The sequence below is a fragment of the Jaculus jaculus genome, chromosome 19, assembly GCF_020740685.1.
Source record: "Jaculus jaculus isolate mJacJac1 chromosome 19, mJacJac1.mat.Y.cur, whole genome shotgun sequence".
Taxonomy (NCBI): domain Eukaryota; kingdom Metazoa; phylum Chordata; class Mammalia; order Rodentia; family Dipodidae; genus Jaculus; species Jaculus jaculus.
Genome location: NC_059120.1, coordinates 14,368,893 through 14,386,669, shown reverse-complemented (window position 1 = coordinate 14,386,669; position 17,777 = coordinate 14,368,893). Strand labels below are relative to the sequence as shown.

Below are 17,777 nucleotides of genomic sequence, written 5' to 3'. Positions count from 1 at the left end.
AAGATTACATAGTAAACTCCAGGTCAGCCCGGACTAAAGCAAGACCCTACCTCAGCCCCCTCAACCCCCCTCCCCCTGCCCCCTACTCTGTAAGACCCTCTATCAAAATAACTCGTCCTTCCGGCAGAGGCCCAGATAAAAAGGAGTGTAAGAAAAACAGCAGTGGTTTTTTTGTTGTTGTTTTTGTTGTTGTTTTGCTTGCCCTCCTTCACTCCTTGCTGACGAGAGTATCTGCCCTCCTGCTGCTATCCTTAGTTGACATTGGAACCCAGGTTCTTCAGTCTTCTGACATGGATTAAAGACCGGTGACTTCAGAAATCCTCCAGGCCTTCAATATAAGATTGGGATTGCTGAGGTATCCAGTCCAGAGGACTGCGTGTGGTTAGGAGGTTTTCAGCTTCTCTAGAAAGCCTATAGATAGCCAGGCCTGTAGTGTGGAAGCCAAGCTATTAAATCTTTGTAATATGTATTTATTCTATGGGTTTTGTTCCTTTAGTTTGGTTGCAAAGCATTAGGATTTCTCTATGACTAATAATTCAGTAGATATACATATGTCATTTGGCCTTTGATATGAAATCATGCTAAAATTCTTCTGATCAAAACCCATTAATGGGTAGTATTGATTGAGCACCTACTGGGCTTCAGATACTATTTAAAATATTTTTTTTTTATTTTTTTATATGTTTTTTTTTTAATTTTTATTTATTTGAGAGCGACAGACACAGAGAGAAAGACAGAGGGAGAGAGAGAGAATGGGCGCGCCAGGGCTTCCAGCCTCTGCAAACGAACTCCAGACGCGTGCGCCCCCTTGTGCATCTGGCTAACGTGGGACCTGGGGAACCGAGCTTCGAACCGGGGTCCTTAGGCTTCACAGGCAAGCGCTTAACCGCTAAGCCATCTCTCCAGCCCTATTTAAAATATTTTTAAAGCACTTTGCTTAATAATACCTTCAAAATAACCCAATAAAATCGGTTCTTTTTTCTTTCTTTCTTTCTTTCTAAGGCTAAGGTAAAAATCCTTTTAAGTAAGATGTCTAAGATCATCCAACAAGGAAACAGCAAAGCTTAGCTCTCACCCACGCAGTCTGGCTCCAGAACCTGGCTCTTAATTTCCATAACGTATGTCTCTCTGCTGCTCATGTGACCACAGGCTTAGCCCATCTCTACACAAGTTTCCCATTTCCCTCCACTGTGACGGGGGCAGAAACCAGCGAGCGGTTTCCCTACCTTTGTTCCTCTTTCTGGGACCAGAGACACTATGTTCGTCCGGCCACCCCCATGGCTGTTGTGGCTGGGTGAGCAGAGGTGGGTGTACCCCTTCCAGACCTGGCCCGTTAACCCTTGCGCAGCTGCTGCTGCGGTGAGCTCTCTCTTTCCCGCAGGGTGGCGAAGGCCCAGGACGCACACAAGACTGCAAACCCAGATGCTGCTCCCTATCGGAACTGGACTTTCTATGACCAGAGAGAAGCTTCTGTCAGCGTGGTACCACCCCAGGGAGTGGCTTCGTTGTTATTATTACAGCAGCTAGCGTTAACCCACGACCCGAGATGAACTATTACTATTCCTTAAACACGCCTCTGGCTCTTGCACACACCTTTCTGTAGAAATCTCACTATCTCAGGGCCGGGGAATGCAATGAAACCAGAATTTTGGGGTTTCTTGCCAATGCACCAATGTGATACAAGAATTTGGAGGTGTCCCAGGATTCTTGTGTTATGAATTCAAAGAATTGAAATCCACAGACTAGAAGGTAAAATTTAGAGAGATTTTTATTAGCTCAAGAGAAGAAATGAGGAGAGATTATGAAGAACTCCTGCCCAAGAGAAAGGGGTAAAGCCCACCTAGAGACCCAACTTGGGGTCATTTATAAGTTCTGAATGAAGGCTGAATTAATCAGCCACAGGCAGGCTTAATCTTTCCAGGAATCTGAATTCTAGGAAAGAGGGACTCATTCCTAGGACTCAGGCCATTTATGGAAAAACACATCCAGGAAACTCTTTAGGCAAGAGACCTCAGCCTGCAAGCGCAGGCTCAAGGACACTGGCTGCCTTTACTTTGGGGGCTCCTTCACCCCAAACTGCTTTATAGCTCAGTTGGCAGAGTGCTTGCCTAGGTTCAGTCCCCAGCACCATACAGACCAGGTGAGGTGGCCCTTCCGCTGTAATCCCAGCACAGGAGAGGTGGCCCCAAAACGATGAGAAATTCAAGGCATTCATCTTGCAGCTACATAGTGAGTTAGTGGCTAGCGTGTGGGATACATGAGATTCTGTCTCAAAAATGCAAAAAGAGAATTCAAAACTGGGGATACAGCTTATTGGCTAAAAACCTAATAACCAGGGTTCAACTCTTCAGCACTCACATAAAGCTAGGCACAAAATAGCAAGCCTGTAATCCCAACATGCCTATGGCCATGAGAGGCAGAACCAGGGTTAGCTGGCCTGACCTTCCCAGAGACAAACAAGAGAGGCTTTGTCTCAGACCTGGTAGAAGTGAAATGGGGTGTTAGGGGTTTGGGAATACAGTTCTGGAAACCAAACCTTTAGTTCACATCTACTTTTAGCCAAAGAATTGGATAAAATAAGACTGAGAAGGAAAATTATTAAATGATATTATATTTATTTAGGAAAGCACAAACTCAAGAGAAGGGAAATAGATAGTCCCATATGGTCTGAGAGCCTACCTAGTGGGCCTGGAAGAAACATCAAAAGAGAGTTAGGAGCCAGGCATGGTAGTGCACTCGGGAGGCAGAGGTAGGAGGATCACCGTGAGTTCAAGGCCACCCTGAGACCACGTAGTTAATTCCAAGTCAGCCTGAACCAGAGTGAGACCCTACCTCGAAAAACCAAAAAATAAATAAATAAAAAATTTAAGAGAGAGAGAGAGAGAGAGAGAGTTAGGAAGGAAAGGAAGGAAAGTACTAAGAGTTCCTGCCATGTGGAGGGCAGAAGTGGGGGAAGGGCCCATGTGGGAAGTAGGAGTCTGAGGTTCTCCCCTGGTCTAGGCCCAGCTGGGCCGAGATGACAGGGACTCTCACCAGGACCTGGATGTGAGGAGCGATGCCCTGGCCGCCCTCCCCTTGCAAGCATACTGACAACCTTACTGTCCTGGGCCTCGCCTCTGGCTCAGCTGAGTGGTCTGCGCTAGAGGCTGTCTCAGGAAGGGGTTAGCCATGACTCCATGTTCTGGGAGCTGAACTTGACCAACCACAGTGTCAGGATTAGATTTAAATTTTAGAAAATAAAATTAAATAAATAAATTTTCGGAAAGGGGACCTCCCTCCCAGGAGGAGCTCAGATTGTGGGAAAACAAGTCTAGGGAACTCCTTTAGGGAAAAGACAGCATTTTCTCTGATCTCTAACAAAGCCCAAAGATATTCCTGCTTGTTTACTTTCAGGGGTCCAGTCATCCAAACTGCCTAACAAAGCCACCTGACTCCCTCTCAGAAGGCCCATCAAGGTGGCACATGCCTTTAATTCCAGAACTTGGAGGCTGAGGTAGGAGGAGAAAGAGAGACCTTGCTTCTAAAAACCAAAGGAAATGAAAAAAAAAGACGGGTGTGGTGGCGCATTCCTTTAATCCCAGCACTCAGGAGGCAGAGGTAGGAAGATCAACGAGAGTTCGAGGCCACCCTGAGACTACAGAGTGAATTCCACGTCAGCCTGGACCAGAGTGAGACCCTACCTCAAAACAAGAACCACAACAAAAAAGGTGGAAGGAGAGAGAACCAACACCCCTTGAACCCTGAAAGTTGCCTTCTGTGCTCCACATGTCATGACATGTACACATACGTGTGCCCACGTGCACACACACACACACACACAAGAATTCTCATTCTCTGTTTTTCAATTATTCACACTCTAAAAAATTATTCAAGGTCTAAATCAAATCCATTCACCTTCAAGCCACTTCCTTCTATTCCCACCAGCTATGGAGAGAGCTCTTTCCCTCAGCTGCCTGTGACCCTTTGTCTATACCCTTGTGTGTGCTTGTTGAAGCTCCTTGTGCTCATCTTGTGTGTGTGTGTGTGTGTGTGTGTGTGTGTGTGTGTGTACAGAGAGTGTGTGTGTGTAAGTTCTTCAAGGTCAAAGATCATGTTTTTGTGTGGCTCGGAGGTAAATGGCACAGCATTGTGCCTTCGGAACTCTGAATGACTATTAATGGGGAAAATGAACACAAAGACGTATTAAGTTCAATAAAGACCACTTTCCTAAGAACAGTCCTTCATTGGTGAAGTCTGAAGGCGCATGAACTGTAATGGGCTGGATTCTGGTGTTTTATTATTCTTTTCCCCAGCATACACATTCTAACATTTCTTGACAACTGCATAGAGGAGACAGAAGGCATGCTTATCAAATTTCAGATGGCACAGGCAAGAAGTAATAAATAATGCACGAGATGACAGAATCAAAACTCGACAAGTTGGAATGAGGCAGATGACATTAAACAGGGATAATGACAAAATTAGATTTTCAAAAAATCATGCAACACCATCTCAGTATGGAAAGACATGGCCAACGCCAATTTCTAGGGGAAGAGGTTTAGGTTTTAATTGCCTGCTAGGCTGGCAGCAGCCCAGGGTGGTGCATAGGGCCCTGTTCATAGTTTGGCTGAAGGAACTGAGTGACAAACGATTTCGGCTCCAATGAGGCACAGGCATGAACTGTGGGGGCTGGGTGGCAGCCGGCTGGAAGTGATGGGGCCTCGATGCTGGGTGAAGTCCACTGTAAAGAAAGAGAACACAGGGCTGGGGAGATGGCTTAGTGGTTAAGTGCTTGCCTGTGAAGCCTAAGGACCCCGGTTCAAGGCTCCATTCCCCAGGACCCACGTTAGCCAGATGCACAAGGGGGTGCACGCATCTGGAGTTTGTTTGCAGTGGCTGGAAGCCCTGGCGTGCCCATTCTCTCTCTCTCCCTCTGCCTTTCTCTCTCCGTCTGTCGCTCTCAAATAAATAAATAAATAAAAATAAACAAAATTTAAAAAAAAGAAAGAGAACACAGTGCTCTATTTTACCCTGGGTCAAACTTCTCCTTCGGAACACTTAGAGAATTCTCTATCTGAAGACACCATTATATGTGGCTTCTGACCTTAAACTGGTGCAAAAAACCTAGGCTGGGTGTCCTCCGAATTTGGCTTAGAAATAGATCCTAGAAGGTCTTAAAGGTCCCGCTCCCAGCGTCAAGGTCAGAGCTTACCTTCACCGCAGCTCTCTCACGCCAGGAGCTAGGAGCTGCTGTGTGTATGGTAAATTCACGTCACTCTTGGAGGAAGGCAGAGAATGCATACCCTGTCATGTCCGGTTTTAGCTGGGACAACCATTCTAGGATGGCCCACATAGACTTGCTCCTAGGAACCCTTGCTTCCTAACAGATCAGAGTCTCACAAGATGGCTACTGAGCAGTGACAGTAGACCACTGAGGAAATGATCCCCTCTGGGCAATAAATAGAAGCCTAGTGCCTGGCACCAAGTGCTGGCCTGGTCCACGTGCATCAGACCATGCAAGAAGTACTGCTTGTTTTCTGGATACCAGGCAAACACCATGACCCCTAAGCTATCTCTCCAGCGCCCCTCGCTTATTTATTTATTTATTTATTTATTTATTTATTTATTTATTTATTTATGAGAGCAAGAGAGAAAGAGGCAGAGAGAGAGAGATACAGAGAGAGAGAGAGAGAGAGAGAGAGAGAGAGAGAGATATGCACAGAGAGAGAATGGGTGCACCAGGGCCTCCAGCCACTGCAAGTGAACTCCAGATGCCACCTTGTGCCTCTGGCTTATGTGGGTACTGGGGAATAGAATCTAGATCCTTAGGCTTCTCAGGCAAGTGCCTTAACCACTAAGCCACCTCTCCAGCCCTATCATGTTCACTCTTAAAAATCATATATTTTCATCAGAACTGATTGCCCAGGAAAAACTATTCTAGGAGCCTTTCTGTATTACAATTTTTAGAGCAAAAGTCCAGGTTCTTGGAGTCTCAACAGACAAGGTTCAGCCCCATGTCCCAATACACAAGGTAAAGAGGGCAGTGATGTTTAAAAATTGAAAAATGAGATTTTATCAACGTAGCCAAGCTAGGAAAGTCCAGATACAGGGGTTCATTGACCCCACATCTATCTTTGTAGAGGTATCTTTGACATGAGGTTTAAGTTTAAATATGAGAAGACTTGGCAGGGCGGGGGGGGGGGGGGGAAGGGATATGCGTATAATTAAGTAGTCCCAGCCTCGGTGTGGCTTGGTCATCTCCGTCCCAGCTCCTCAGGCTGGTTGCTTGATGGAACAGCCCCATACTGGTTATGACAGGGTTGCTCCAGCATGGAGGGGGTGCTGTAATCACATTGGAGGGTGATGTCTTCAAAACACCCCATTCCTAGAATACAAGGTCACCGCAGGTCTACATCAATGACAACAGACGTTCAGGTGCATTTTGGGAAATCTGGAAGTGGACACTGTGAAAACCATAGTAACATGGCTCACCTTTCAGCCTTGAAGGGGGGTGAGCCAGGTTAGGCATGCTGGTTTGGAGAGTGACATTCCTGGAGGGGTCAACATGCCTGGTGTTGAGGTGGGGTAAGCAGGTGACTGACCCTAGGTCAAGAGTCAGATGTTAGCAGGGATGTGGTGCACAACTTTAGTCCCAGCTTTGGGGAGGCTGAGGTAGGAGGATTGCTGTGAGTTCAAAGTCAGCCTGGTCTAGAGTGAGACACTTCTATGTCTGTCTCTGGAATTCATCTTTTCTCATGGATGGGAAGAATGTTTTTTTCTTTTTTTTTTTTTCAAGGTTGGATCTCCTTCTAGCCCAGGCTAACCTGGAATTCACCTTGTAGTCCCATGGTGGCCTTGAACTCGCAGAGATCCTCCTACCTCTGCCTCCTGAGGGCTGGGATTAAAGGTGTGTGCCTCCACACCTGAGTTTTGCATATATATATATATATATATATATATATATATATATATATTATTTATATATATAAATAAAATAACCTTGAGTTTCAGGAGCTGCAGAAGGTCATGTTTTGAAAGTCAGATAGAGATTTTCATGCCAGGAACATAGTGGATGGTACTTCTTTTTTTTTTTTCCTTTGGTTTTTCAAGAGAGAGTCTCACTCTAGGTCAGGCTGACCTGGAAGTCAATATGTAGTCTCAGTGTGGCCTCGAACTCACAGCGATCCTCCTACCTCTGTCTCCCGAGCGCTGGGATTAAAGGTGGGAGCCACCACGCCCGGCGGATGGCACTTTGTTATCAGGCACCATGGGTAGGAAAAGAGATCAAGGTATTTGTGTACAAAACAATCACACTGTGGCGGTCTCCTAACCACCAGGAAGTCCAGTGTAGGTCTGAAGAGGTGGCTCAACGGTTAGGGGCGCTTGCTTGCAAAGCTTGTTGGCCCATGATCTGGAGTTGGTTAGTACTGGCAAGAGGTCCTGGAGCGCCCATTCTCTACCTCTCTTCTTGTAAATAAATAATAAATCATTTTCTTTCTTTTTTTAAAAGTCCCGATTAGTGTAGTCGGTTCTATCTACACCATCGCTCACTCTCCAAGCCCTCCCCCACCCCATAGGGACAATGTGAGGTGTGCACCCGCGGCAGAATGCACAGTCCTAGGCCCAGGTGTGCAGAGGCGTAACCCCCCCCCCCCCACCGCCCCAGGGTCAGGGGACACTACCTCCTGCCCCGGGGCTGCCGCAAAGCCCGGGACGCCGGCGGCGGGCCGGAGTGGGAGCGCGGGCTGCGCCCCGAGCTCTGGGCATGCTCAGTGGCGCGGGCAGGGCTCCGGGGCGCGAGCCGGGCTCCCGGTGCACCACATTCATCGGCTGCCAAGCGGAGCGTCCGGGCGCTGGCAGGCGGGCAAGGCAAAGGCGAGGAGGGAGGATCCCCCCGCCCCGCCCCCGGCCACCCGCGCGTCTCCCAGGCCCCGTTACGCTGCGCAGCCATGGCCGGCCTCGGTCACCCCGCCGCCTTCGGCCGGGCCACCCACGCCGTGGTGCGGGCGCTGCCCGAGTCGCTGAGCCGCCACGCGCTCCGGCGCGCCCCGGGCGAGGAGGTGGATCTGGCCCGTGCCGAGCGGCAGCACCAGCTCTACGTGGGCGTGCTGGGCAGCAAGCTGGGGCTGCAGGTGGTGCAGCTGCCCGCCGACGAGAGCCTCCCCGACTGCGTGTTCGTGGAGGACGTGGCCGTGGTGTGCGAGGAGACCGCCCTCGTCACCCGGCCCGGGGCTCCGAGCCGGAGGAAGGAGGTAGGTGACCCGGGGTGTCGGGGGGGGGGGCGAGGATGGGGAAGGAGAAGGGACGCGGGGAGACGCGCGGCGCGGACACGCGTGGGGGGCCGGGGTGGGGAGGGATGCGCCCGGGCGCGCGCGCGAGCCTTTCCCGCGTGGAAGCCGCCCTCCGCCCTCCCCGGGCCGGTGCGCAACTTCCCGCGGCGGGCTGGGGCTGGGCTGCGCTGGGGTTGGGGGTGAGGGCGGTGTGGATGGGCGTGGGAGATCCGAGGCCGACAAGTTCATTGTTCACACCCCCTCCTGGCTGTTAGCAGGAGAACACAGACCTGGGATCTCCATGAAGTGTGGTGGCGTGGACTCGGGCAGGTGGCTGGCCACGGGTGGGGCTCGGGCTGGGGGGGACCCGTGGTCCATCGCCCCAGCTTTTGGAGTTGGTGAAAACGAACCGGCAGCGTAGACACTGCAAATGTGCATCATCGACAGCGGGACCAGAGTGGTCCTGGTTCAGGAAGGAGGATTCCCCCCCCCCACACACACACACCCCAGTTCTGCCTGCAGCTCTGAGCAAGGCGGGCCAGATGACATCAGCCGACCAGATGCCCAGCGACCTGGGAGCGTTCCGAGTTACTTTTCAGTACTGTTCAGTGACTCTTGGAGAATGTATTTAAGGAGACCAATTTTTTTTATTTTTATTTTTGTGGGTGAGCTGTGTGCCACACGCGTGTGTGAATGGGCCATGTTTAAAAGCTTTCCCTCTCTCTCTTTCTAGGATGTTGGGTGTGTGAGTTTCGTGAGCCCTGGTCGCTTTACAAATTTCATAATTTTTAAACTCATAGCAGTTAAGAAGAGCTTTTGTTGTCTTGGAATAGTGACGGCTTTAAAATACCACAGCTTGTGACGATGGCCGTGATTGTGTTAACATCATGTAGGTTAGTGGGGAGAGATAAATAGAGTGAAATTACATTTTAAAATGCCATCTGGTTGGCTTTCTCACTGCCTGGGAAGAAGCTCGAGACTCTCCTTGGCTCTTGGCACCCACTGGCATAACAAGATGCAGGTGGTTTCTTTTCTATCTGGAGGAATATTTTTCCTCCATCTTTTAGAAATGACCTCCTAGGGCTTATGATTTCAATATGCTTATTCTACAATCTTTTCACTTAGTGGAGAGAACCCTACATGGTCTAGTTTATAAGCCTGCCATTTGTTGCTCACTGAGGTAATCAGCTGCAACCCCCCTCCCCACTTAGCAGAAATCCAAGAGTAACAGGTCTCTTTCTCTTAGTTCTTGTCTTGCCTTTGCCCCACGTCTCCAGTCTTTGAAGGGGTGAGGTGCCCCCACACAACTTTAACCTGATGAGGAACGTAGCCCTGGTGTGTTCTAGGCCATATGGAAAAGCAGTATTTCACTAAAGTAAAATTTTAAGCCTTTCCTTCCTCCCTCCCTCCCTCCATCTCCTTCTTCCCTTCCTTCCTTCCTTCCTTCCTTCCTTCTTTCCATGTAGCTATCTATCTACCTATCTATTTATCATCTATTTATTTATGTGCAGGGTCACACCACAAACACTGGCTAAAACTCTTTTTTTAAATGATACTCCTTTTTTTTTTTTTTTTTTTTTTGGTTTTTCGAGGTAGGGTCTCACTCTAGCCCAGGCTGACCTGGAATTAACTATATAGTCTCAGGGTGGCCTCGAACTCACGGCGCTCCTCTTACCTCTGCCTCCCGAGTGCTGGGATTAAAGGCGTGCGCCACCACGCCCGGCTAAATGATACTCCTTTGATAAGAATAGTTATTTCCTCTTAAGACTGTCACTTGTGATTTACCCATATATATTCGTATATAACAAAATAAATTACATATTCCTGCCATAACCTTTCCAAGTTTGAGCTTTCCAATATAAAAGTGAGCAGTGTTCTTTTCCCATGGCCTAGATTTTGAGGTATTCATTTTATTTATTTATTTTGATTTTTCTGTTTTTATTATATATTTATTTGCAAGCAGAGAGGGGCGGAGAGGGGTGGGGAGGGGGAGGGAGAGGGAGAGGAAGAGAAGACAGACAGAGAGAATGGGCGTGCCAGGGCCTCCAGCCACTGCAAACAAAACTCTGAATGCATGTGCCATTTTGTGCATCTGGCTTTACATGGGTATTGGGTAATCAAACGTGGGTCCTTCGGCTTTGCAGACAAGTGCCATAACAATTGAGCCATCTCTCCCACCCCCTTTTATTTTGGTTTTTCAAGGTAGGGTCTCGCTGTAGCCCAGGCTGACCTGGAATTCACTATGGAGTCTTAGGGTGACCTGGAACTCAAGGCGATTCTCCTACCTCTGCCTCCCAAGTGCTGGGACTAAAGGTGTGCCCCACCACGCCTGGCTTAAGGTATACCTTTTCAGTATCAGAATTTGAATCCAATCTGACATAAGTTTCATGGCCCATGCTGCAGAGGTCACCTAGACCTCTTATGTTTTTTCTTTTTCTTTTTTCTGTACAGGAGCTTGAACCAAGGGCCTTGCACACAGTAGGCCAACACAGTACCACTGAGCTGCATCCTCAGTGCCAGCAGTCACATGGCATGCTGGTGAGCACATTAGGCTGGGTCTCATACCTGGCACTTCAGTTCTGTGGCCTGGGATTCTGTCCCTTGCTTTCTCACTTGAGAATGGAGCATACTAGTGCCTATTTCATAAAGCTATAACATTTTATACACACACACACACACACATATATATAATATATGCATATCATATATATTCATATTCCCACCTGAAGTTCATAGACAGGACACTTAAGCAGCTTTGACTCTTACTATTCATTTGACAATGAACGGGACATGGAAGAACAACTCCTCCAATGAGAAGAAGTCAGTGACACATTCATGTAGCTGTGGTCAGTGATGTTTCTGCCTTCCAGCAAGCTGTCTTCATGTTTTAGGGTTCCTCTTCTGCTCTGTGTGGTACTGTTCTTGGCTGGGGTCCTAGTCTGATCTCTCCCCAGAGCACTTTTGCTACTGTACTTGACCTGGGTCCCCGGGGCCTTCCAGGCAGAAGAGGCTATGGGCAGTCCATGTTGGGCACGCTGCTTCTGGCGAGCAGAGGCGCGAAGGCTTCTGCCTTGTGACATCTCTCACAGAGCCAGTTTGCAAGTGTTGAAGCTTCATGAATGAATCGGTGAATCCATGAATCTATCAACCAACTGGTCAATAAGCTGCTTGATGCTTGTTTGAACGAATGAAAGAAAGACATGCTGAGCACACACACTAATAGTAACTTCAGGTGTTTATAGTCTGTTGGTTGGTTGACTGAATGACTGGATGAATTGCTGAACAGACAAGTTTATGGTATCTTCAAGTTTTCGTGCTGGCTGGCTGGATGGATGGAAGAGAGAGTAATGCTGGACTTCAGGAGCTGATCTAAGTGAGAAATGTTGAGTGGACAAGCAAATGGTGACTTCCAGATCTTCTTTGAATTTCTGTCCATTTTCCCTTCCTGTGATGCTTGCCTCTCTAACTAAAAATCCAGAGCAGCCAAGGAATTATTTTTAAATTATCTTTACTGATCGCCCTACATCCTATCCTTTCACTGTCTATCTCCTTCTCACATTGAGGTCAAGTTGGCCAATTCATTCCAATCTGATCCTGTCCCTTCTTCGAATAAAATTCTTGAGTCCCCCCCCCCCATTCCCACCCACTGAGCATTGATGAAACCTTTGAGCTGAGCTCTGCTGGCCTTTGGAATACCAGTTTTGTCTTTGCTGCCTCACCCAGCCTCCCAACACTGCCTCTGGCCAGCTTCTTTCATTCACAAACTGCTTTTCTGTGCACAGTCTTCCTTTTCTTGGGACACCTCTCCTTCTCTTCCTTTTACCTATTGCTCCTACCAGTTCTTGGTTTACTGTCGTTGTTATTGTTGTTGTTGCTATTATTATTGTTATTATTATCTTTTTTTTTTTTAGGTAGGGTCTTGCTCTGGAATTCTTCATGTAGTCTCAGGGTGGCTTCAAATTTATGGCACTCCTCCTACCTCTGCCTTCCAAGTGCTGGGATTAAAGACGTGCGCCATCACGCCAGGTTTGGACTAACTGTTTATAAACTCTCATAGCTATCCATACCACCTTTTTTGTTTTCTTCTTTTCTCGTTTTCGTTTTCAAGGTAGGGTCTCACTCAAGCCCAGGTTGACCTGGAATTCACTCTATAATCTCAGGGTGGCCTCGAACTCACAGAAATCCTTCTACCTCTGCTTCCCAAGTGCTAGGATTAAAGTTGTGTACCACCATGCCTGGCTTTGTTCTGTTTGTTTTCCTTTTAAAAAATATTTTTGGGCTGGAGTGATGGCTTAGCAGTCGGGCACTTGCCTGTGAAACCTAAGGACCCTGGTTCGAGGCTCTATTCCCCAGGTTAGCCAGATGCACAAAGGGGCGCACGCGTCTGGAGTTCATTTGCAGTGGCTGAAGGGCCTGGAGTGCCCATTCACTTTCTCTGTCTCTTTCTCTGTCTGCCTCTTTCTCTGTCACTCTCAAAAAAATTAAAAAAAAATTTTATTTATTTATTTGCAAGGAGCAAGAGAAGAGGGACAAACAGAGTGATTGGGCATGCTAGAGCCTCCAGATACTGCAAACGAACTCCAGATGCATTCGCTACTTTGTGCATCTAACTTTACGTAGGTATTGAGGAATCAAACCCAAGTTGTTAGGCTTTTCAGGCAAGCACCTCAACTACTGAGCCATCACTTCAGTCCCCTGTATTTTTTTTTTTTTTAATATGATTTGCTGGGTGTGGTGGCACATGCCTTTAATCCCAGTACTTGGGAGGCAGAGGTAGCCATATCACGGAGAGTTCAAGGCCACCCTGAGACTGAATTACAGGTCATCCTGAGCTAGTGTGAGACCCTACCTCAGAAAACCAAACCAAAACAAAATTATGATTTATTTGACAGAGAGAAAGAAAGGCAGAGAGACAGAATCAGTATGCCAAGGCTTCTAGCCACTGCAAACAAACTCCAGATGCATGTGCCACCATGTGCATCTAGCTTATGTGGGTCCTGGGGAATCAAACTTGGGTCCTTAGGCTTCCCAGGCAAGTGCCTTAACTGTTAAGCCATCTTTCCAGCACACCCCCTGTTTGTTTTTAATAAAACTATTGAGAAGTTCCTTCTTAGTCAAAGTATTAGGTTATATAATGATTTTCCTTCTTTAAAAGAAAGAACTGAGAACCAAATTAAAGATAGTATTCTCATGAAAGTCCAGGCTTCCAGAGATTTCTAAACCTTAGATGACCTGTATATACCGGAAGCTTCAGTTTCAGTGAGGAAGCTGTATAGACAGGGAGTAGGTACAAAATATTACTTTTCTAATAACTCCGTGTCTTCAGGACTTCAAATATTTTTAATAGATTTAATACTTTGAAGACAAATAAGTCAGCCTGGAGGAACCCATGTTATTTCAAATGAATCCGCTGCATTTTTTAGGGAGAAAGGTCAACTGCTAAATGTCAGAGCCCTGCAAATAAATTATCTAAAAGCTGATTTAGGACAAGGGATAGAGGGTGAGGACCTAGGGTTTTATATGGTTTTTTTTTTTCTGTTGTTGTTTAATTTTTTTGTTTATTTTCATTTATTTATTTGAGAGTGACAGACAGAGAAAGAGGCAGAGAGAGAGGGAGAGAGAATGGGCGCGCCAGGGCCTTCAACCACTGCAAACGAACTCCAGATGCACGCACTTCCTTGTGCATCTGGCTAATGTGGGTCCTGGGGAATCGAGCCTTGAACTGGGGTCCTTAGGCTTCACAGGCAAGCACTTAACTGCTAAGCCATCTCTCCAGCCCTGTTGTTGTTGCTTATTTGTTTTGAGGTCGGGTCCCACTTTAGCCCAAGCAGACCTGGCACACACTCTGAAGGCCCAGGCTGGCCTAGGAGTCATGGCAATTGCTCTACTTCACCCTCCCGAGCGCTGGAGTAAAAGGCTTGTGTCACCACACCTGGCTAGGGTCTAGGCTTTTTTTTTTTAATTTTTATTTATTTATTTATTTGAGAGCGACAGACACAGAGAGAAAGACAGGTAGAGGGAGAGAGAGAGAATGGGCGCGCCAGGGCTTCCAGCCTCTGCAAACGAACTCCAGACGCGTGCGCCCCCTTGTGCATCTGGGACCTGGGGAACCGAGCCTCGAACCGGGGTCCTTAGGCTTCACAGGCAAGCACTTAACCTCTACGCCATCTCTCCAGCCCGGGTCTAGGCTTTTTAATGATTAAGCTTTCCGTCTCGATAACGCACGCCTGTAGCAACACGTTTAGAGTGTGTAGCGGGCGCGTGGTGGGTCTCGGGCCTCTCCACTCTTGCAGCTGGCTACCTGGGTCCCCTCGTAGGGCAACTTGTCACACCATTCTCTTCAGTTTCCTTGTAGCAGGTCTTTAATCCCTCATAAATGATTAACGGACAGAGCTTACATAAACAAAATTGTGAAATGTACCCTCTGCCCTTTTGCTCTTTTCAAAGAGCAATTTTATCCCTTTCCAGGTATGTGGGTGAATCTGTCTGGGAGAAAAAAAAAAAAACAAACATCACCCAAATGCGTGCTCTGAAAGTGATAACAGCCTTAATTACGCTCTTGCGAACATTTTCAGTTTTAGGGACCTATTTAGTAGATGACCGCTTGACCCAAGGAAATAAATCCTAGAGAAGAGAATTAGGCATTAAACATGGTGGGGGCCGGGAGGGAGTGGGGACATAAGTGGAAGGAGGAAGCAATATATAATGTATGTTTGAGTAGATGGTTCCTTCCTATAAGGGCACTTCTATAAGTAGTATAAGAGCAGACTTTCGTATTTTGGCTCTGGGTTTAGTCTCTGTTAGGAAAAGGAATGGCTGTGTTGATCCCAGGGGCAAAGTGAATATTAAGATTATTGTTGCAGTCAGGCTCACACCGCTGGCAGAAATCACCCGACCAACAGCAGCTTTTGCGGGGAAAGAAAAAAGATTTATTTTGGCTTACAGACTTGAGGGCATGCTCTATAACGGCAGGGAAAACGATGGCATGAGCAGAGGGTGGCCATCACCCCCTGATCAACATAAGGTGGGCAACAGGAACAGGAGAGTGTGCCAAACACTAGCAATGGAAGACTGGCTATAACACCCATAAACCCACCCTCAACAATACACTGCCTCCAGTAGGCATTAATTCCCAAATCATCCTCAGCTGGGAACCTAGCATTCAGAACATCTAAGTTTATGATTCAGACACACCTGATCATACGTGACAGAAAATGCAATGCATTTAGTCCAACTTTAAAAGTCCCCATAGTTTTTGTCAATCTTAATGATGTTCAAATATCCCCATAGTCCAAGGTCTTTTACCTAAGCCATAATACAAAAAAAAAAAAAAAAAAGTCCCCTCAAAGCCCCATAATGGCACAGAGTAAACATTCACACTGCAAAAGATGGCACTGAGCATAGCAAAGAAATATTCAACCAATACAAGATTTAACAGGGCAAACATCAAACTCTGTAACTCCGAGTCCAACAACTCTAATCAGTAACAAGTCTCCAAGTTCAGTAATTCTAACCAGCAACAAGTCTCTGGAATTCCAATTCCACCCCTCCAGCTAGGCTACTCACAGTCCTGGAAAACTACATTCGGGGCCAGCAGCTTTTCATAGCAGCCGTCTCGTGGTCTTGGCATCTCCACTGGGTCTCCACTGCGAACCACAGTTCATCCTCACAGCTCCTGCATGGGTCTCCATGTAGGCATCCAGCAAACCTGCTTCACACTGCCCATTGCCGTTTCCAAAACACAAGACTGTGTTGCAAACTCAATGACCCTCTCTTTCCTGAATTTCTTATACTCCACAATCCCAGGTAGTTTGCCATTTTGTTAATCCAGGGGGGAATAAAGCAAACTTTGAAGAATAGGTCACTCCTTGAGCACTCAGGCCTCTTCAAGAGACTACATTCTTCCTGTTGCCGTAGTGCAGGTCAGCTGGACAATCTTAAAGGTTGTAATCTCTCATATAATTACAGCTAAACAGACAGAAGCTTCAGCCCAAAGATTTCATTTTTTCTGTGCCATATTCCTGTGCTCACACCAGTCCATTTCTATGTAATGCAAGCCTGCACAACTTCTCAGGACACAGCCATAACAGTGAGCCTGTCACACAAACTGCTTTTAGCCCAGTCCAAGCAAAGCTCTTTGTCATCCTCACAAGCCAAACATCACAGTCCATAGTTCTTCCTACATTTAGATCTTTCAGGTCTGACCAGAATAGTCCATCAAGCTGTACTTACAGCCCTGCAAGGCATCTCTTAGGCCAAGATTTCAAATTCATCCACATTCCTCATGAAAATCAGCTCCAAAAGGGCCAAAGCCACACAATCAAGTGTGTAGCCCAATTCCACTCCTCAGTACCAATGTTACTGTTTTCAAGTTCATGTTGCTGGCAGAAATCACCTGACAAAGAGCAGCCTTTAGGAAAAAATGGTTTATTTTGGCTTAAGGTCTCGAGGGGATGCTCTATGATGACAGGGAAAATGATGTCATGAGTAGTGGGTGGACATCACGCCCTGGCCAACATAAGGTGGACAACAGGAACAGGAGAGTGTGCCAAACACTGGCATGGGGAACCTGGCTATAATACCCATAAGCCCGCCCCCAACAATACACTGCCTCCAGGAGGCATTTATTCCCAAATCTCCTTCAGCTGGGAACCTAACATTCAGAACACTTAAGTTTATGCGGGACACCTGAATCAAACCACCACCATTATGTTGAATGGTAAGAACTGTTACAGTCACCTTCTCGTTGCCAGGACAAACACCTGACTGGACCCGAAGCAGCTGATGGAAGGAGAGTTCATTTTGGCTTACAGTCTCAGTGGAAAGCTCCACGATGCCAGGGGAAAGGATGGCAGGGCCAGAGACATCACCTCTGCCACAGCTGGTGGACAACAGAAACAGGAGAGTGAGCCAAACACTGACCAGGCCATACCACCCCTAAATTCACCCCCAATAACAAACCTCCAGCAAGACTTCAAATCCCAAGTTGCCACCAGCTGGAGAACTACTGTTCAGAACACATGAATGACATATGGAGGACATCTGATACCTGATTCAAACCACTGCAATAACAATGCCACACTTAAAAAAAAAAAAATCCTAAAAGATGGCGCTGTCATTAGCCCTATTTAGAAGATAAGGAAGCCAGGCACTTGGGAAGCTTGAGGTGGGAGGATCACTGTGAGTTTGAGGCTATTCTGAGACTAGAGAAAGACTCTACCTTGAAAACAACAACAAAAAACGCCACGGGGCCGGGCGTGGTGGCGCACGCCTTTAATCCCAGCACTCGGGAGGCAGAGGTAGGAGGATCGCCGTGAGTTCGAGGCCAGCTTGGGACTAGAGAGTGAGTGTCAGCCAGGTCCTCCTGGGCTAGAGTGAGACTCTACCTCAAAAACAAATAAATACATAAAATAAAAATATAAAAGGATACAGAAACCTAAGCTCAGGTAACCAAGAGTAAGTTACTTGCCCAAAGTCACTCATAACTTGCACAGCATAGAAATGAGCTTTGCCCAAAGCTGTGAAGGT

General features: G+C 47.2%; 1 protein-coding gene and 1 long non-coding RNA gene across 2 annotated transcripts in view; one reads left to right on the top strand and one right to left on the bottom strand.

Moving 5' to 3' along the window:
• Positions 1 to 4,420: 4,420 nt before the first annotated feature.
• On the bottom strand, positions 4,421 to 7,067 carry LOC123455947. The gene is made up of 3 exons (XR_006634241.1): positions 6,979 to 7,067; positions 6,472 to 6,582; positions 4,421 to 4,720 (listed from the first exon to the last, which is right to left on the bottom strand). It is a non-coding gene; the product is annotated as an uncharacterized LOC123455947 (long non-coding RNA).
• An 846-nt stretch (positions 7,068 to 7,913) lies between these two features.
• Ddah1 (dimethylarginine dimethylaminohydrolase 1) overlaps positions 7,914 to 17,777 on the top strand; it is a 194,559-nt gene continuing 184,695 nt past the window's right edge. The window contains exon 1 of the mRNA XM_004653656.2: positions 7,914 to 8,231. Within this exon, the coding sequence (XP_004653713.1) occupies positions 7,929 to 8,231 (303 nt within the window). The 5' untranslated portion in view covers positions 7,914 to 7,928. The remainder of the gene's footprint in view (positions 8,232 to 17,777) is intronic.